General features: G+C 39.2%; 2 protein-coding genes across 8 annotated transcripts in view; both read right to left on the reverse strand.

The window, feature by feature from the left end:
• The window catches only part of LOC117225575 (leptin receptor gene-related protein), an 89,121-nt gene that overhangs the window by 42,978 nt on the left and 24,218 nt on the right, over window positions 1-21,925 (reverse strand). The gene's annotated exons all lie outside the window — the stretch shown is intronic.
• Window positions 11,445-21,925, reverse strand: part of LOC117225458 (limbic system-associated membrane protein) — a 185,012-nt gene continuing 174,531 nt past the window's right edge. For all 7 annotated transcript variants that reach the window (XM_076524210.1, XM_076524208.1, XM_033479063.2 and 4 more), the window contains 3 exons: window positions 19,029-19,184; window positions 17,099-17,432; window positions 11,445-14,925 (listed from right to left, as the gene is read on the reverse strand). In XM_076524210.1, the coding sequence (XP_076380325.1) occupies window positions 14,780-14,925; window positions 17,099-17,432; window positions 19,029-19,184 (636 nt within the window). In that variant the 3' untranslated portion in view covers window positions 11,445-14,779. The remainder of the gene's footprint in view (window positions 14,926-17,098; window positions 17,433-19,028; window positions 19,185-21,925) is intronic.

Raw genomic sequence — 21,925 nt, forward strand, 5'->3', positions numbered from 1 at the left:
GTTCCTTTTCTGTCGGTTGTGTTCTTCGGCGACGATCTTTGCCGCATGATGCAAACAGAGGTCGACGGAGGGGGATGCATTAGACCGATGGAGGCGGGAGTGGATTAAACGCCTCGGTGACAGGTTGTTTTATGAGCGCATTTGATCCAGTTTCCGCCATAAGTGCACTACCGCCAAGTGTAGAACTCGACCCGCCAACACTCCCTCCACGCCACCGTTTATTACCGACCGAACTATTTTCCGCCGCGCGGCCCCTTTCAATTAAGTCGGCCGTTCCTCGACCCGTTGTGATATATTTACGCGGTTGTTTCAATTGAAACTGCCCGGAGAGATAACCGCGTCTAATGTAACCATGACAGCGACTCCCTGCGAGCCTGTCACGAGAGGATGCCACGGGGTTCACGCGTTCTAGCGAAACAAATTGTTCGGCTTGCCACTGATACGCTGCGTGGTTATTTTTTTTATTAATTTCTTGCACCGTGACGGCGATTCAGACTCGTGATGAAGATTTCATAGATAAGCTGCTCATAGAAAATTTGATCCTTCTGTTATCGAAATCTGGGAATGAAAGTAAATGGATATAATATAATATTAATATAATATAATATAATAGGGTATAATTATAAAATATTAAGTAATTAAATTACATTAATTACGAATTACAATGTAAATGAATTAATAATATGGATTAGAAAGAGATAAATTAATAGGTAATAATAAACTAGTGGGTAATAAGAGATTGAAAAAAAGCCGTGTGAAGGTTTCAAGCAAAAGGATATTATTATTTATAAATTCTGTCTGATCAGAAATAAACCGTAATTTGAAGAATTAGAGTAATGGAATCGGTAATGAACTCGAAAACAAACGAGAGACACAGCAATTCATCATTCCACAGAAACCGGCCCCATTATCCTATAAGAAGAATTAATTGTCTCATTCTATTACGAAAATTATTAAGGACGAAAAAGTGCTAATTAACGTAGCTATGAAAGAAATCGTAGTCTCCAGTTACAATGATTAATACTTTTTAGATTGTCATCGTTTTGTAAAGGATTTTTATACATTGTGAATCTGGATTTACTTGAATTTTGCTTAAACATTTTGTTCAAAATTAAGGAGAACGGAATAATGTTCACACTTATAATATTATATGTATATATCAGAGATAATAATGTGAGAGAGCGTTATACAGGGTGTTCCACAATTATTTTAACAGCCGAAAATTAGGGGTAGCTGAGATCATTTGAAGTAACTTTTTCCTTTGCGAAAATGCAATCTGCGGCTTGTTTACAAGTTATTAACGGAAAACACTGACCAATGATAGGTGACGGCGCGAAGTTCGAGAGCCCGCAGCACGAGGTTTTGACAGATGGTCGGAACGGACTCGAGCCTTGACATGACCTTGACATAACCTTGTCATGACCTTGACATGACCTTGACATAACCTTGTCATGACCTTGACATAACCTTGTCATGACCTTGACATGATCTTGACATAACCTTGACATGACCTTGACATAATCTTGACATGACCTGGACATAATCTTGACATGACCTTGACATAACCTTGTCATGACCTTGACATGATCTTGACATAACCTTGACATGACCTTGACATAATCTTGACATGACCTGGACATAATCTTGACATGACCTTGACATAACCTTGATATAACTTTGACATAACCTTGAGTGAGTATCTTATTGATAATATTCTTCATATTTCTCTAACAAACATATCCCTTACGTCCTTTAACACAATTATTATTTATTAAATTAGCTTTGCGAATCATTCGTTGAACTGTGTTCGGACACGGAATTATTTAAATTAAAATATCATTTACGTACTTTGTTAATCTTCACTGTACACCTTGCTTAAAAATTTTATATGTTACGCACGAGGTGTCATGCACACTAGAAAATTAAAACGGCCGTCACGGTTAAATTACTTACTATTTCGAGTCCGAAAAATTAGTGAATATTCTTCAGACGTTCTAAAGTAAAGGTGAACAGCGTTTTTCTTAAAAATATCACTGTTACGTAGTAAAAAAAAATCCAGAAAGTTCTCGCTTCGTGATTTGTTCAATACTTCGAACGCGGCTCGAGTCCGTCCCCCGATCATCTGTCAAAGCCTCGTGCTGCGGGCTCTCGAACTTCGCGTCGTCACCTCTTATTGGTCAGTGTTTTCCGTTAATAACTCGTAAACAAAGCCGCAGATTGCATTTTCGCAAAGGAAAAAGTTACTTCAAATGACCTCAGTTACCCCTCATTTTCGGTTGTTAAAATAATTGTGGAACACCCTGTAGAGTTTATATCCATTATAGAGTTATAGGTCAATTTATATGATTAATTATTACAATTTTGTAGTGTATTTAACCAAAATACAATTATAATTTCATTCGTATATGATGTGAACGTATTAACTTCTGTCTCATAATTTAATTTAGAGGTTATTTAACGTTATTTAATTAGAGGCTATTTAATTTTACGCGAGAAAGGGAAACAAAACAAATTGCATTGCTTTCACACGCTTGCTACTAGTGTCATACATGCGTGACGACTACAGTTTTTTACTTTAGTAAAGAAAATTAAATCAATTTTGTGCACATCGTTATTTGAAATTATAGCGCAGAACATAATACTCGAAAGACTTGTGACGTTTCAGTGGTAATATCTTTTTCACATTTTACAGATAGACGCATTGCATTCAATTAATTATAAATTCCTTTTTTATTAGATACACCGGTAGCGGAAGTGTTGGAAAAATAGTGCAAAATGTTTCAGCATACTAATTCCAAAAGTATACCAAGCCATTTACCAGTAGTATTTCCATTATTTTGTCCAACCACTGTATTGTGATTTTATAGAGTTAAAGGAAGCGCGTTTTGACGTAACCATAACAAGAAATATGCTAAAATATTATTTTGTTCGTAGAAATACTTGTTTATTATTAAACTGCATAATAAAAAAAAACGTGCGCTTCTTAAAGTATCGTTGTAAGAACATTTACCAAAAATGAGTATTTATGCCTATTAATAACCGCAAAAATGCCTGTGTGTTTACGCAATTCGCAACGCATAGTTATTTATGCGTGTGTTAAACGTCGACGCGAGCGCCGCAAGGTTTATATTGACCATTTGCATTTCTTTCGCATGAACAACGCGATATTTACTTTTCACAGCTTTCCGGCGCAGTCACAATATTAAAAGGCTCGGAAAATATACGAGTGTGCGTATGCGTGCGCGTGTGTAACAGGAACAAAAATAATACCACGATAAACGAAATTCCTTCTATGAAAATTGGTATTTATCTAGCTTACCTGGCCTTACCTAGCAATTTTTAATTAATTTTTTTTCTAGTATTATCGCAGTTAGAAGCGATGCATATTTACGAAGTAATATACTACTGTGATCAAAAAGTAAGGTGAAATTGTCATTTAAAACTTCCGGGCATTAGGAAGGCAGGTAATTTTTTTTTCCTAGGTTGGTAGGACTGTCTGTAACATTTGCCAAGTGTCTGTTTGTTAAAAGGTTTAATTATCTCCGAGTTACACGTGTTTTTGTAAACAACCAAAAGTGAATTTTTCGATTTTTACATTGGGTGATTTTGTTGAGCAAAGAACTTGCATCAAATTTTGTATGCGGAACGAATATTCTTGTGCGGACACGTTGAAAATGTTGCGGAAGGTCTTTGGTGATCAAACTATGGCACAAAAAAACGTTTATAAGTGGTACAACGAGTTCAAAGCGGGCCGAGAACGCGTTGAAGACGAACCGCGCTCTGGACGACCATCAACGTCTACCGACGAGGGCCACGTCCAAAAAATCGAAGATTTGGTGCTTGAAAATCGTCGATTGACAATAAGAGACCTCGCTGATAGTGTTGGAATATCATTTGGCTCAGTCCAAACCATTTTGAAGGATGTTTTGTGTCTCAAACGCATCAAGTCTCGATTGGTGCCATGTCATACTGCATTGGTTCTTCGCGACTTTTTTGCCAAAAACTCGACTCAAATCGTTCCGCAACCACCGTATTCGCATGATTTGGCTCCGTGCGACTTCTGGTTATTCAGCAAACTCAAAAAGCCAATGCGGGGACGCCGTTTTGACACGATTGAGGAGATAAAAACCGAATCGAAGAAGGTCTTGAAGGCTATACCGGAAAAAGACTATTCCGACTGTTTCGAGGACTGGAAAAAGCGTCGGAAACAGTGCGTTTTATCGGACGGGGATTACTTTGAAGGGGATGAAATTGATTTGGAAGAATAAACAAAGAATTTACATTTTATAAACAAATTCACCTTACTTTTTGATCACAGTAGTACATTCGCTAGATGTCGATAAGAGTAAATTTATTTTTTAGCAAACGAACAGCCAATTCTTCAATCTTGTCCGGTCAATAAAATTTTACTTGCACACGCCGTGAGCTAATCTAGATTTTTATTACTGCGAGCCCGAGTTCTCGTCAGAATTCTGGAAAAAATCGAGATACGTATAGGAGAGAGCGAGCGAGAGAGAGAGAGAGAGAGAGAGAAATAATGCACGTTTCACAGTGAAATTAAAATTTGCCCTGGAGAAATACAGAACGCGAGAAACGTCAGGTGTATCATTTAAAAATTACAATTTTTTGACGTCGGCACCACCATTATTCTTGCGTGTATCCAATATTTAGTTACTCACGGAAATAAACTGCAAGATTCGCGCAGCCGGGCCGTTTAAAGGAGAGAATTAGAGAGTAGAGAAATCCTTTATTTCGTCGGAATTACAGGGTAATCTTGAAGGGTAATACATGGCTGAGCCATTAACTTAATTTCATGAAAATCCCGCGGCCGTTATTACGGCTCGCGCTTTCCGTCTCTGCGTTTAATTTCGAATTCATTCCCCTCCGTTTGAGAACAGTTGAAATATTCAATAGCAGTTGTCCAGTCGAATGGTATTTCGCGTTAAATTGTCAGAAATACTTCATTAGTCTGACACATCGCTGATTTTCTTGAGGCCCGATCGAGAATCGCATTTTCGTATTTTCTCCTATCTGCATCATGCCACGAGCAATGTTCTTTATCCGCGAGAACGAAATCTCTTGTGTAAACGAAAAGTCCATGTAGTGGAAGAAACAAGTAATTAATCCGAATCTTTATATGTAGATATGTCTTGGAATTTTCCGTGTCGTTAAATTCTTATCGGACCTGCCGAGAATTAGTTTTTTCATTGCTTGGCGCAATGAAATAAAGTATTATACAGGGTGTTCCAAAAGTCACTCGCAATCGGGAAGTGAAGGGTTCCTGATGTCATTTGAAGTAACTTTTTCCTTAACGCAAATGCAATCCGCGCTTTTGTTTACGAGTTATTAACGAAGAACAGTGACCAATGAGAGGCGAGCTCGGCGCCAGGCGGTCGAGCCAATCAGCGGAACCGGGCTTCGACCGCTCGTTGGCTCGGCCCCCTCGCGCCAGCTGAATTCGCCTTTCATTGGTCGACTATTTTTCATCAATAACTCGTAAACAAAGCTGTGGATTGCATTTTTGCTAAGGAAAAAGCTACTTCAAATGACCCCAGGAACTCCTTATTTCTCGATTGCGAGTGACTTTTGAGACACCCTGTAGTCTTTAATACATCCTATTGGTATTAATCTTCAACTTCTATAATAACAACGTGAACATTGTACACTTTATATTTCGACCATAAAAATAAAGTTTAAATATTAAAAATTTAGATGTGTAGTATTAACCCTTTGCACTCGACTGGCGACTCGGAGGTACCAATGAAAACAAAATTCTTATATCACGTTCCAAGATAATTTTTATATTATCAAAGTTTAGATTTAAGAAATAGTTAAAACTGTAATTGTTATATGAGCCACAAAACTCAATTTCATATGCATAAAATGCACTTTGTCATACAAAAAGGAAATAGTAGAAGTCAGAAAAATTATTTTAGATTTACAGTTAAAATGGCATCGAGTGCAAAGGGTTGATATGAAACTGTTCAGACAGAATGCAGTCAAGAAACATTTCACGTTATTTGTACTGATTATTAGAAAGTTAACGTAACAAGTTTAAAGCGCAGATTCTTTTTCAACCCTGCTAAAAGACGCGACATGAACACATCGGTTAAGAGTTTTTCATAAGCTATTTACATTTCTTTGCTGAATTCGCGATGAAAATAAATGGTTACTTTATCGTTGACGCATGCCAGAATGAGAACATAGTGCGCATATCACGTGGAAGTTTCGTAACAAGATCGGGAATGTATGTACGTAGTATGTTAAAGCGAGAGGCTTGTAGAATTTGTTGGTTCATCGAGGTATGAATCTTCGTGACGACGCGTCGTCATCCTCATTTTTCTCGTTGGTGTTCCTCATTACCTCCATTTTCTTCCCGGGAACGAATCGAGCATCGCGCCATGAAAAATTCCGACCTGCGAAGTCTTTCGCTTTCCGTGAAACAAGCAGTTGCCCCATCGATCGAGTTTTTACACCTAGAACCACTGGAAAAAAGTTTCCGAAGTAGCATCTCGATACGGAATTCACAGAAAACATTCGTGTTTTAACAATGCAGTAAATTCTCTCTGATTCGCGCTAAGATTGTGTACAAAAATGGACAATTTGGGAAGAGGAGATACGATTATTCGAGCTTCGCGACTAGTTTTTATAGTTGTTGACAATCGGTAACTATAAACACGAGCCGCAAGGCTCGAATGGTTGTATATTCTCTTCTCAAATTGTCCATTTTTATGTACAATCTGATCGCGAATTAGGGAGAATTTACTGTATAAGATATTACTGTATGCAGTTGAAACTGATGGAAAATTAAAGGAGTAAAATTATGGAGTAAAAGAAAACAAAATAATATAAACATCCTTTTATTGTAAAAAAGAAGCAAATGCTACGTGGAAAGAAGTTTCCGATTAATGGTAATGCGTCCTCAAGTAATGGTCAATCGTCCCTCAAATAAGTACAATAATATTACATAATAACAATATTATATAATAATAATATTATATAATAATAATATTATACAATAATAATATTAAATAATAATAATATTAAATAATAATAAGTACAAAAGAAAAGCTACAGGAAGAAAGCTTCAGAAGCATAGAAAGAAATCTCACCTACAGATTGTAAGAATTTTATCGATTCTATGCCACAACACGTATTAAAGAAGTTACACGTAAACAAAATGGGGATGTAACAAAAAACATTAATATATAATTTCTATTGATAAAATAATATTTTAAATCCGTACAATAACATCTTAGACTTCTAAAACGTGAATGTTTTATGTAAATTCCGTAACAACGCTTCTGATCGGAAACTTCTTACCAGGGGTTGTAGTCACTGTATGAGAATACGTATGTATAGACAGCGACTGGAACATCTTGAAAGCAATGTAGTTCGTGCATCGAAAACATAACGCTTCGTGCATGAGAAAATTCAAATGTCGATGATGAAATATTGACTTTCCGCGTGTCAGCGCACGCTCCTGAAACCACAGAAGGTTAATAATCGTAGTTGATCAATCCTTTTCAGATTGCGATGAAAATAGCTCGTGCACCGACACCTGCGTTATAAAAGCAGTCGCGACGTAAAGAATCGTACCATCCCTTGTGTATGCTTATTCGCGAATATTTTGCTGATCAACATGAATAATTATTCCCCCCTCCGACAAGTCGTTGACACGAAATAATTGGCGCGAAATGAATAATGCAGCAGGTTATTTCCAAAACATACATGGTTCGTACAAATAGCGGTGCATCTTATAAATATTTCATATAGAAATACTGTCCTGGAGCAGCTTGTACGTCGAAATCCCGGTTATAGTTCGCACAATAGGGTTACGTGACGTTTTCTTCCTATTTTTTTCCCCATTGCTCCGCCAGTAAATTCTCAGCCCCTTTCCTTTGTCCCTTTTATTTACGACCACTCCGTGGGCCGTCAACATAATTCATAACTTCTGTAAGGCGGGCATTATAAATCTGAAGATTTGACGCATTAAAAACAAGCAGGGGAGGAAACAATGTGATGATTTCTACGTCATAGTGCAATTTGTTGTTTAAATTACAGTAAATTCTCCCCAATTTGCGCTCAGCTTGGAAACAAAAATGGACAATTTGGGAAGAGACGGTACGATTATTCGATGGGGCTCGTTTTTATATATTAGTTGGCAAAGATGAAATTTGTAGTCAATAATATTGCCAACTTTAACAGCTTATTATTTGACATTGGTTTAATACTTTACCGTTCTGTTTTCCTTTTGTTGGAAAGTTACACATCTCGCCTGTTTAAAGAGATCATTCTAAAAAATATTAAAAACCTTTTTTAAAAGTTAATTTTGTTGAAAATAGAACGGTCGAAAATTCGCATTATTGTGAAGTGTGAGCTCTTGCGTGCAACTACGGCATTGCAGACCGCGCGAAACATTAATAATGTATTTGACTCTAGTGTTACTACGCAGCAGACAGAATCAAATTGGTTCGCCAAATTTCGTGCAAGTAATTTTGGCCTCACGAATGAGCTACGTGGTCGCCTAGAATCAAAGGTTATCACACCTGTCTAGCACAGGTGTGATCCATTATGATTTCATGAGACCCGACCCATCGATCGCAGCAGAAATATACTGCAACCAACTGGACGAAATGATGCAAAAACTTAAAGAAAAACAGCCTAGATTGGTCAACAGATCGATTTCTATCTTATTGCATGATAACGCTAGACCACACAGTGCACAAATGACTGTAGCAAAACTACAGGAATTGGAGTTGGAACTTCTTCATCGTCCTCCATACTCACCAGACCTAGGCTCCACTGACTACCACTTCTTCCGCAATTTGGACAACTTTTTAATAGGAAAACAATTTAATTCCGGCAATGCTGTAAAACTGACCTTCCAGGAATTCATTGGCTCTCGTCCGCCAGGGTTTTATACTACCGGCCTGAACAACCTGTCGCTTAAATGGTAAAAGTGTATAGACAATGTAGGTGCATACTTTGATGAATAAAATAATTCCTTATATTTGTAAGTTATTCCTTCTTTTCTACAAATTTTACCCTCGACGTTTTGATAGTTATCAACAATTAGTAACTATTTTAGGTCTACCGGAAAGTTCTGTCCGATAGTGTCACTTCAAGTTTCAATCCATATGCACATGTTGATTTGAGACATATATGACTATCTCTCTTTATCATTGCATTGACACACATTTACTCTCCTAAATAAACTGAAACAAAGATGTCTCATGTCATTATTAAGTGAGACGCGATCGTGAAAACATGGCTACCGATGATAATGCCAGACCACATGCTGCTTCGGCGACTCGTCAGAAAATCGCAGAGCTAGGCTGGGAAATTCTGTCACATCCACCATACTCCCCAGACCTAGCACCCTCCGATTATCACTTGTTTCTCTCTTTGCAAAACTTTTTACAGGAAAAAAATTCAAAACTGAAGCTGATGTCAACCAAGCACTAGTTGAGTTCTTCGCCTCTAAAAATAAATCATTTCTTAAAAATGGCATTTACAAGTTGCCATCACGCTGGCAAGAAGTCATAAGTAACGATAGAAAGTATATTCTACAATAAATATTATTAAATGTATGAAAATTGTGTTATATTTCAATTCAAAAGCGGACAGAACTTCCCGGTACACCTAATATAAAAACGAGCCACAAGGCTCAAATAATTGCATCTTCTGTTCCCAAATCGTTCATTTTTGTTTTCAAGTTGGGCGTCAATTAGGGAGAATTTACTGTGCAATGGAGAAACTTCCGTATTCGAAATAATTTTTAACGAATAATACATTTTTAACTGAAAGTGACTATCTCTTCGAAAAGAAGTTTATATTGTTAACGAAGAGAAATTTCATAGATCCGAAAAAAGACTTAAGTTCTTTAAACAAAGAAAACAAAATCGACAGTTTATTTATGCATTTATAGATCCTATATCTCTTTGGCTGCAAGTAAAAATTCTGAGCTTTTTCGCGTAATATAGATCCACTTACTGGTATACCTTTGCCCCTATTTTGTCAAAACCATCGAAACAATACATCATCCACATTTGATATCGACATAAATTACGCCGATTTTCGATCTTGAATTCTGCCAAAAAACCATAAGAGCGCCCAAGTTCCATAAACATCGTACGAATCCTATGAAATCAAGCCAACTTTTTGAGAAAATCGACTGTTGTGGCCCGTCCTGTTGATCCCCGCATCCGCAATCGCCGCTCGCAATTCTCCCTCATTACGATCCGGAAACGCGTATCCACTCTCGACCTACTATTTACCAGATACTGGATATTACCCATTATCCGCCGGGTTTTGATTAATCGTCGGGAATAAGCTGCGCTTATTGTCGGCCTTCCCGCAAAGGTCGGGAATCGATCGTCGAATGCGAGTGAGCGTGGCGTTGCGTGTGTTCCCCAGAGCTAATGGATTGTCGGCGTTGCGTAATTGCGTGCGTGCCCGGAACTACATTACGCGGTTGTTCTTCGTCAATGATTTCGATCGTATAATAGCAGCGACGGCTACGAGTACGCATAGAAAATAACGCTATCCCTGTTTGCTCTAATGAATTTCCGTCGAATCTGATTAGTCTCAATGATGCCCTAATTTTCGCGTTAAACACCTTAACAGTCAGGCACCTTAACGCAACACGTTATTACAGAAAATGAGAGACCTTGGGGGGTAACCGGTGTTATTACATTCCCCTGGGTCTGGATCGAAATTCTTGACATAGAGGATCATTGCGGCACTTCGTGGTCTTCCTCGAACACTATTCTTTATCCAAAAATTCAGAACAGCAAGTGTTTCACAAAAGAGAAAATATTTAAATTTTCTCAAGGATTAATTTCACTCCTTCGAATCGCGCATTAAAAAAATACGGTTGTAGTAGGAATTATTTACTTTACTTGTGTGCGAAGCTTCATAATAATCGTAATATCTATTACACGATTGTGTCTACACCTTGGAGAAAAATGTACTGTCTTTTGTTATAATTTGTAGATTAATCGCTTATTTCAATAAATAGAATGTCTTTCAAATTTATTAGTCGCCGTTTATTGCCGCTTAAATATCCAAGATCGGTGGCTATGTAATCGCCCTATACATAGGCGTGTCTTATACCAATTTAAAAATGTGTAAAAATAAATAAATGCATAGAGATGCATAAAGACTTACTTATGTGTCTACTCTACCGCTTGAATAGTTGAATATTATTATTAATTATTTAGTAATTATTTTTAAGAAAATAATTTTTTATTTGCCTTCTCACCTTTATTCGTCTCTTCTAATTTCAAATCATCAAAGATGGTCATCGATGAAATGAATAATTCAAGAATTCAAGTTTAATGCTTGTGGTGTGAGGATATGTTTGTGATCAAGTATTATATCGTCACTTACCTCGGCCAAGGGAGGGCCCGCGCGTTTCAATAGTGAACCAACTCGGCGGATTTAAAATGTTCAATTTATTTTGCAGGTCGTAGTATCGTGATAATGAAAAGGTGGCTTAATATTCTACGTTCGAAACTGTACTCTTGCAATTCACACATTCTCCGGGATCCGACGACGCGAAAGAAATAAAACCGTTCCACGTCGACGCAGCAAAAACCGATATAGACACCGTGTGTAGATCATTAATTTCAAACAAGTCAATACTACGAACGTCAATTAACACGATTCTCAAAATGTTGAACTGCGGCTAGGAAGATTCTACAACGCTATAGTTAGTGAGCACATCGATCCGGTAAATAATTAGATAATCGGTCTAATTAGTAGAAACGCGTACGCTTGTCTGACGAAGTGTGCATTATCTCATTGTATGTAAAAAGACACGATAAAATTCTTGCATCTCGTGGCAGTAACGTTCTCGGTACAGCGTGCTGTATCGTTCTACTCATTTCTGTCGAAAGATCGGTTTCGTTCCCTCTCCGTTCACGTATAACTGGTGCTATCGATCCTGTTACTGATTTAATATTACCGAAAAATTGACCTACACACACACACATACTTCCGAATAGAAAAGTTTTAATATCTCGTTACGATGCAGTCAGCAAGTCCAGTTTGTATAACGGAGGAGAATCGAAATGATCTTCGCGACCAAGATGCTGTGTAGCTAGGTACGTTGCATTTACTTATACAGAATTAACATACATGTATATACACTGATCACATTAATACATCAAGTGAGCATTTTAATGTTACCTGGAAACATTGATTGTGTTCTTAAATCGATAAAACGGCTCTTAAGTTCCATGGAAAACGGTATGCATGATCGACGCGATTGCTTCTCGTAATTAATCTAACGTAATTGACCGTTATTTGACAATTCGTGAATAAACACCGCGCATGTTTTTATCAATACCGAACAGCATGGGTCACTATTTTGTTCTCTGGAATTTCACGGACGTCCATTGACTCGACATAACAGCTCGGACGAATTTTACCGGTACAAATGATAAAATAAATCATTTCGACGCGAACGTACACATCTGTCGCTTACACTCTCATTCAAAATAATACTATACTGTAGCAATATTTGATTAAAAAAAACGTTTCATCTTTTTTGGAAATGCTTAACCATCTCGCCGTTCCTATTTCACATGTTTTCTCGATTAACAGACGAACTTCGTTGCAATTTGATGCCACGCACTAAAAGGTAACGTTCATATACAGTTTGTCGCATTTACAAAGGTTATGTATACAGTAAATCCCCCCCCCCCCCAATTGTCCTTGGATGCTCAGAGATGAAAATGGACAACTTGGAAACAGGAAATACGATTTTTCGAGCCTCGCGCTCGTTTTTATAGTTGCTGATCGTCAACAATTATAAAAACCAGGTGCAAGGCTCGAATAATCGTATCTCCTCTTCCCAAATCGACCATTTTTTTGTTCACAAGCTGACGGAAAATTAGGGAGAATTTACTGTATATCGTAGTCAACACAACGATACGACGCGCGTGTACAAATTCCATAACAGAGATTCTACGAGTCAATTTTCGCAGGTGTGTCTCACAACGAAGTAGTAAAATTCTGCAGACGAGAGTGACCCATTCGCACGATTTGCACAATCCCGTGAACACGCGTGTCGCGAGTTCGACGTTGGTGTCGCGTCGTGTCCGCCAAGATGTCGCCACCGTCGCAGCCGCGACACGGAGTTCCCGTTTGCGACTGTCCGCGCTGGCTACGGGGAGTGTTAATTAAAACGACCACGGGATTCCGTGGCGGGGTACAATCGTCCGTTCGCGACGAAAGGCGAAATTGTCGGTGGCAGCGTTCGTGGACGAGAGATCGAGGCCGGGAGGAGAAACGGGGCGGCGCGTTTGAAAGAAATTTAAGAGACAATGGCTGACGGTATTTATATGAGAGACGGCCGCGTGTACGTGAATAGGCCGTGCGAGCAGCACTTAGCCGCAGTGGTGTATGACTTCGCCATTCATCGGAACACGGCCGATTCGCAAGGTCCCGCAAGCTTGAATGGGCGCGCGCGTTCCAACCGCGTTCAAGTTTATCGAGCTTGTCTCGCGGCTGCTTGAACGCGACCGTGGAAAAGGTGGGAGAACTTTCGGCGCATTAAATTCATACCGATATACGAGAGCGACGTCGGCCTTTCTATTCTTCGGTGACGCGTGCCGTTGCTCGTTCCATTCAGAGCGTCAAAGAAAGCCGCCGAAAACCGTGAATACGCGCGCGGCCGCTGAATGCTCGTGACACACCCGCTCTATAGACTGAACGTCTCGCGTTGCTTTTCCTTTTCTTAATTAGTGAAGACACTCGGCGACAGGTCGCGCGCGCAACCGAACGTTTCTCGCGCTAATAGCGCCGAAAGGCGTAGCCTCGTTGATTGGGCGCGGCAGTTTCACGCGCCGCGTTTGCGCTGAAATGCTCTGCTTATTACCGAAAGTGTGAAACACGCTCTTTGCACGGTCTGACTCGAATATACAATATTCCGCCTGGCCATCCGCGTCGCATCATCAAGGAAACAGAATTATTCCGTTGGAAGTAGACGAGACCATTTGCAGCAGCGTCGTCAATGGTCTCTGACGGAAATTGTGAAGTATCTTTCTCGTTGCAAGAGGCATTCTAGAGTGCGGCTGCTAGAGGCTTGCATAATATAAGAGAAGTTTTTCTACAACACCGTGTGGCGGCGCGTATCGCGTCCAACCGTTTTCGCCGGGCTAAAGCAAACGTCAGCCATTGAGTAACGGAAACCTTTCTCCCACGTTGTACATCGCGGCAATGTAATGATATCGCGCATCCAGGACCTCGCAGCGTAACGAAAGAGGACTCAAACGACACGCACACGATATCAACAAGCCGGAATGCTATTCAATTCCGAGTGTTCCTCTAATGACAGCGCCGAGTGTTCCACCGTGGCCCGAATTCTATCCGCGAACTTCAGGCTGCTTCCGTAACTTTGAAACGCTACGAGCCCCTTCGTATCGCGTTTCGCCTTCGCTCGAGCCCGGACGACGTTTCTCCTCGGTCGACGATTACTTCGAGTCGACGTTTCGCATGATCGATCGAACACACGGTCCTTTTTGTCCGCAGAAACGGTACGCGCGTCTCCTGTTCCGCGCGGAACGAGCGCTCGCGGGAACGAACTTCTCGCGACGAGCCGACGCGCGGGGAACGCGGCGTTCCCAATTCCGGTGGTCGAAGTCGCTCAAAGACGCCCGCGAAAATGAAAAACGGGCGCGCGGCCGCTGGGCTGACGGGAAAGGTGTCGGGAAATGTTCGAGTCCCCGGTGAATGCTAATTCGGCGACGATGCTGACACGGTGGGCTGGTCACGTGACGCGGGAATGATGCAGACAGAGCCGGCCCGTGCACTGTACACCGAGGAAACTCAGAAAAATCAACATGACGTTGATGGATGCCCGACGCGTCGAGTTCCGCCGGTCGCCCCCGTGCATCGCCGCTGGCTTTTCCTCTTCTGGAAAAGAGAAAGAAGTGACCAACAAAATTAACCGGTCCCATGCTAAAATAACAGCCGATGTTTAGGATGAAAACTGAAAGGCGGCCGCAATAAACGCTGACGGGACAACATGGAAAATATGAAAAAATAAGCTTCGAACGGGAAAAGGCTGTTTCGGGAACGAATGCGGCTTTGCTGGAATCGGACGCTACCTGCGAATGCTCTTTCCGAGTGTTTTTTCTTTTTCAAGGTTTTTCATACGATAGTTATAGTAATGGAATTTTTGTCTGGAAAAGTATCGAGAATTTAGAAATAAGCTTGCAAGTATAGTAAATTCTCCAGAATTTTCCTTCAGTTTGTGAACAAAAATTGACAATTTGGGAAGAGCAGATAAGATTATTTGAGTCTTGCACCACGTTTTCACAATTGTTGACAATCGGCGGCAACTATAAAAATGAGCCGCGACGATCAAATTTACAAGTTGAAGACAAATTGGGGAGAATTTACTGTGAACACTGTTTTAAGCTTCGGTTACTTATTTATTGCGCAAAAGCAATGAATGAATAATTTTATCTCAAAAAAAGGATATGAAAAATTGAATGAGTTCTAACGTTGGGAAGAACAATTTTGTATCAGAGAAATTCACTTCGTCGCTGAAGAAAAATAATATTAGTTTCGTAGGGTTTATTACCTGTTCAAGTTTACAAGCTTGCAACAAGTCGGATAAGCTTTGTTCAAAATTGAATGGTCCTTTGGTTTTTAGGGGGTATTCTAGTGTCAACGTTTAAGAGATCGCATTGTCTGCATTTTCCTAAAGAATATAGCTCCGAAAATATGTGCGGAATACTCTATCTCTGAATTCCTATCATTAACGAAGACACAAATGTTTCAAGTAGCTATATATGTAATTAACGATCAGCGTTACTATACTGCTGAAACCTTCATTACGTTTTTCTCAGACCTAGAATAGATATTAATAAAACGTGACATAATCAATAATGAAACTTCAAAGTCCCGCCATTTTTTTAATTATCGACTTTCTTCTTTCATTTTAGTTCCTGTTATAGTCAAACTCATCCAGATTAAAAGTCTTCGTGGGCTATATTTTTAAATAAACAGGCGCTCTAAATTCTTTTTTATAAGCGACGCACACGAGGACACGAAGTATCAGCAATTTTTATATTTTTCGACAAAAAACTCAGAAATACTACTGAAATATGTATAAATACGCTGCAACATTTTTGCTGCAAACGATGCTGTAATTTGTCTGTAAAAAAACATCCGTAAAAACATTGAAAACAACATGTTTCATACTAGAATACCCCTTTAACCCTTTCGACTGCCGTGTCGCTCACATATGGGTAACCGAATTACAGTAAATTTTCCCTAATTTTCCTTCAGCTTGTAAATAAAGATGGACAATTTAGGAACAACAATTATAAAATTTAGTCAACAATTATAAAAACGAGGTACAAGGCTCGTATAATCGTATCTCCTCGTAACAGAAAATTAATTTTTACGTTAATTATTATATTAAACCTTCTAATTCTATTAGAATCTGTAACATGTGTGACTGCTGGACAAATAATTGATGTAATACAACTTAACTTGTCAATTTTCATTGGATTAAATATATTAATTTGATTTTATACAAATTTTGATGCTGTGTTAGCGTGGCAGTCGAACTACTAAGTTGTCTATCATAAAGATTTAGAGTTTAAAGCTTCCAAGCAACAACTACAAGGTGATTTACACTCTATTGCAGCCTACTAAATAGTCTATAATTTCGTCAATTGACTATACATCTAACGTAAAGAAACATGTTATCGACGTCATTATCATTACTATCATCGCGCAGAAACTAAAGCGTTGCTTTTGCGCATTCAGTTGACAGGAAGGAGTGAAAACAAGGAATGGATAAGTTAATAATTGAGCCGTTTATTTTGAAAGTGGCATAAGTCACTTTGTTTTTAAGTCGATATATTTAAGGGTTTGCGTTTTAACACGTTTAAAAATATGGATGCTAACTTTCGAGAAGATTTACTTGTATTTGTTATCTCAGGATACTGATATTTTTCTCAGTATAAATAATTTCGTATAAACATTAAAAAGTCACCACTTTTCATTACGGTAAAGTGACTTATGCCACTTTCAAAATAAACGGCTCAATTGTTTCGCTGAAATCACTGACCCTCGATCACGTGAATCATGATGTAGGCAGCCCTGGCGTTGCTTGGTAAACAGGTGTAATTGGCACCGTGGGAGGTCTTGACTTTGTCAACGGTCAGAATAGAACCGTTTTTCGTTGCCTCGACCGTGACACCCGGCTCATTGTCGTAATTAATCATGCGACCCTGTCGGTACCAGAAAATAAAGCTGGGCGCTTCCGCCGAAGCCATTAACTGGCATTCGAGTCGAAGGCTGGATCCTTGTTTCACGTGTAGATTCGGCCCACCAGGGATCATAGAGTACGCGTCGGTGATACTTAACTGGATTAATCGTTTTTGGATTGGGTCGGTTTGGATCTAGACAAACAAGTTTTCTCGGGTTATTCTCGAAACGGAACATATGTACCTACAGGGTGTCCCAAAGTTATTATATAAGCGAGAAACGAGGGGTTCCTGAGGTCATTTGAAGTAACTTTTTCCTTTATAAAAATTTCCTCCGAGGCATCGTTTATGAGTTATTAACGAAAAACACTGACCAATGAGAGGCGACCGAGCTAGTGAGCGGTCGAAGCCCAGTTCCGCTGATTGACTCGGCCGCCTCGCGGCCTGATCTCGCCTCTCATTGGTCACTGTTTTTCATTAATAACGTGTAAATGAAGCCACGGATTGCATTTTCACTAAGGAAAAAGTTACCTCAAATCATGTCAGGAATACCTCATTTCTCGCTTGTACAATAATTTTGGAGCACCCTGTATAAACGGAAATCTCGGAAAATTCATCGAGTTAGTCGTGTAGTATGAAATGTCGGATTTCTATTTTTCGCAACGTGACTCTCTGCAGTTTAAATGTTTTACACGAGTATAGAACAGTTTATGTAACTTGAAACCGGGAAATATGAATCTCTGATATGCGAAATCCGATTATGAAGGAGGAACAACGGAACGCGATATTTTTGCATTTTGGCTAAAAATGAAATTAGTCTAAAAAGCGTGTTAAATAAATGTATGACTTCACATATGAGTGATACTAATTTTCGACCAATTTTGAACATACATTCTTATTGTAATAAATATATTCGAACAAACTGAATTTGACTAGGATGTTTCGGATGCGAAAGAGTTCTAATGTCATCCAGTACGATAAATTTTAACATTCTAGTTTCGATTCAATTAATTAAACTACTTTGACTTCGTAGAAATTTTAGCGATTGATTGTCGGCGCTGAACGTGTTAAATGACTATTATGACTAGGCTGAGAATCTTTGTGCAAAATAAAAATTGTCTAACGTTGATTGTAAGAAACACAAGTTAGATGAAAATGTTCCTCCTCTTTTTTTCTTCACAATGAAGTTGAAAACAATTATAATTGTCTTTACAATTTTGTATTTGACCTATTTACTTTTGTTCTATATGCATAAAATCCATGGTCTAGTTACGACGGATACTGAGCGTGATATGCATTTTCATGTTACGTTAACTTCCAGGTGTCCACAATTTTTGCAGAAATATATATATACATCCTAATAAAAGAAACAACGGGGATTATAACATCTCTCGCAATATCAGCATCGCGTTTGTAATGATACGGAATCCGACATTTCGTATTAAACGAACTAATACCACCAGCCAACCGTTAAGATTAATGAATGCTATATCGTAGAGAAGCGTAACACCGTTCTTACTCTCTATCTTGATAATTTCTCGCTCATTTATTTCTCGTAGCATTGTTGAAGGGTTTCATGAAATATGTACAAAGAACGATAAAGGAATTTCTGTGTTGTTCATTGTTGCGTTCAGCCAATTCGTTTACTTCGCGCAACAATGGCGTAGAATAGTGTCGTTCTTGCAGTGTTTGGGTACCCAGCCGTCCCATAAGTCACCCGTACTTTCACGTTACCGTTTGTCCCGTCTTGAATGGCTGCAAGACATATTAAGACACTATTCTACGCATTACCTGACACTCGTATAGCCCAGCGTCCTCTTTCTTCACGTTCTTTATCTTGAGGTTCCAGTCTGGACTATCCGGGACGACGACGAACCGATCTTCGATGGAATGGGTGTGTCTGCCCACTGTTAGCAACTGTCTGTCTCTTCGTCTGCTCCATGTCACCTAGAACAAAAACGTGTTTACACACCTTTATTGCTATTCCTGGATCGTGGTATTAATTCATTTTTGTTAACTCGGTCAAGAAGCTATAAGATAGATTGGAACCTTCCAGTAGACGACGAAAAGGCTGCGGATTTTTGTGCAAAATAAAAATTCTCTTCATTACCCCCCTACGTTACGATCTTAGTTGTGTTGATTAACACTTTTTCGTCTTTAATAACTTTTTTGATAGAACGAGATAACTTTTGTTTCTTGTATATATGTTTCCATTAATTTTTTGTAGGCATCGATATAACAGAAAAAGCAAATTTTGTTTCGATGGAGAAAATTCGTATTTAGTCGATTATTAACAGGAGTTGAATAGTAGTAATGCGTTGTATATTTTACAATAATTTTAATATTTAAAAAATAATATGGCTATATTATTTATATATCCATATAATTATTATAATTATATAATTATATAGCCATATAATTTTCATATTTCATATTTCATCCAATGACATACGACTTCTAGCGTGTACCAAAAATGATCTAGAACAATGCTTGAAATGCTTCGGAACGCAACATTGGGCTTCCACCGAATGGGGAGATCTCCCCGCTTTAAATTCCGTCGATTGATGACCGAATGGATGATTAACGAGAAACTAAAAATGATTGCTTAATTTCATTAAGATTTGCAAGAGATACGACCGCTGAAAAAGTAATCGATGCCATATAAGTTTGCTTCGTAATTTTTGTTTAATAGAATGAAATATTTTAATTTTATAAAAATTTTTGAGATTTTTAACGCGGTCGTGGAAGTGTTAAGTTAATAACAATGTAGCTAGCTATATAGCTTAAGTTTAAAAAAAAAATTGGCTCTCAAAAAAGATTTCAATCGTTGCACTGTTGATATTTGACTCTGTTGACTAATGAGTTTGCCGACCACTGCCCTAGACCAGTGCTCGAAACGCTTCGGCACGCAACATATCTGCCGCCAGGATTGCGCCTCCTGACTACCGCCACAGTGTCTCGCTCCCCGCTTACAGCCGATGGAAGCAACGCGGGGAGCGAGACGCTGCGGCGGTAGTCGGGAGGCGTAGCTCTCGCGGTTGCAATGTTGCGTACCGAAGCGTTCCGAGTCCTGTCTTAGACGTATTGCATTGTAAGAAAATCGTGGTTGCCCGAGTGTTCAGATATAAATATTGTGTTAACGAGACAGGAATAAATAATTTCCACAATGGCTATAAAAACTCTATCATATTTAGAAGATAATCTCACGCAGAAATAAAGCTGTCCACTCAGGTGCCTCGGAAACTAAGTTAACGAGCGCAATTTGTGAGGAAACGAATATAGTTGTGTTTCAAATGATGACATACATTTTGGTAACACGTTTTAAACTATGATAGTAATTTGACTTTATATGAGCAAATACTAAATGAACACTTAAAATGCTCTATTATAGCAATACTTTGTAAATACTGTAAATATTTGCAACGTTTGATTTAAAAGAAAATTAAGTCGACGTCTCCGTTGTACTCTATAAGCTCAGTTCCGCTGATTGTCTCGGTCGCCTCGCGCCAGCAGATCACGCCTCTCATTGGTCACTGTTTTTCGTTAATAACTTGTAAACAAAGCTGCGGATTGCATTTTCGCTAAGGAAAAAGTTACTTCAAATGATCTCAGGAACCTCTCATTTCCCGCTTGTACAATAATTTTGGGACATCTTGTATACGAAACATTTTCTTTTTGGAATCACGATTTCGCCAGCTCCGTTACACGGCGAGCGTGTTCGAAGCGGATAGTGGAAGCCGAGGCAAGGTTCCTTCCAGAAACTCTCGCCAGTCGCATAAATGTTGCAGAACGTCGTTCGCGAGAGTACCGGCCGCGCGAATTGCGAGTATAAATGGCGAACGGAGACGGGACGCGGAGGGCGGCGAAGGACGAAGGTTCGGCCGGAAACGCAATTTGACGAGGCTGCACGGGCAAATGGATCGCGAGAGCCAGGCTCCGCGATTCCGGCGCGTTGCACTTGAAAACGCCCCTTGCATTTCCGCCGGCGCCACGCAGCGCCGCCCTTTTTTAATTCGCTGCTGTCACTCGCGGGAGAAAAAGTTGCCGCACACGCGCGTCATTATCGCTCGAGGACAGTACAGGGGGCGCGCTTAATAATTTTAACGAAGAGCCCACACGGCACTGTCTGTGCGTCGGGGTATTTTAGTCTGAGAGCTCGATATTTGAGGAGAATCGCGCTGGTACGAGGTACTCAATAAAGAAGTTACTCCCTTTTGCAACTTTTGCTTTTGAGAGAGATTAGGGCGAGTGTATAGGAGGTACAGTGGACTAGATGTATGGTAGATTTCAACTCGATTGCGTCAGTCGATCGTGTATTACAACGTTACAAAAATAAGAAATATCTTCGGACTTCGGCAACGTGTTATATTTGGAATGCGATTCACGAGGAACTGGTTCGTTGATAAATTGTTTTAAATTGATAAGCGATCATTAAATGGTGCAAAATATTCATAAATGAACAATTAAGCCGCGTGTTTGTTACAATGATCGTTATTTAATTCTTTGAGTGATATTATTGTAACAATCTGTCTTACTATTAAGTTCCCCGAATAAAATTCTAGCATCTTTTGATAGTTATAGCTATTTTGAAAGTTTAATATAAGATTTAGTGAAAAATATGTCAAACGACCAATGATTGAGTATTTAATAAAATCGATAAATTTGTACACAATCACGTCTGCGAGACA

This window comes from Megalopta genalis, chromosome 8, assembly GCF_051020955.1.
Source record: "Megalopta genalis isolate 19385.01 chromosome 8, iyMegGena1_principal, whole genome shotgun sequence".
Classification (NCBI taxonomy): Eukaryota; Metazoa; Arthropoda; class Insecta; order Hymenoptera; family Halictidae; genus Megalopta; species Megalopta genalis.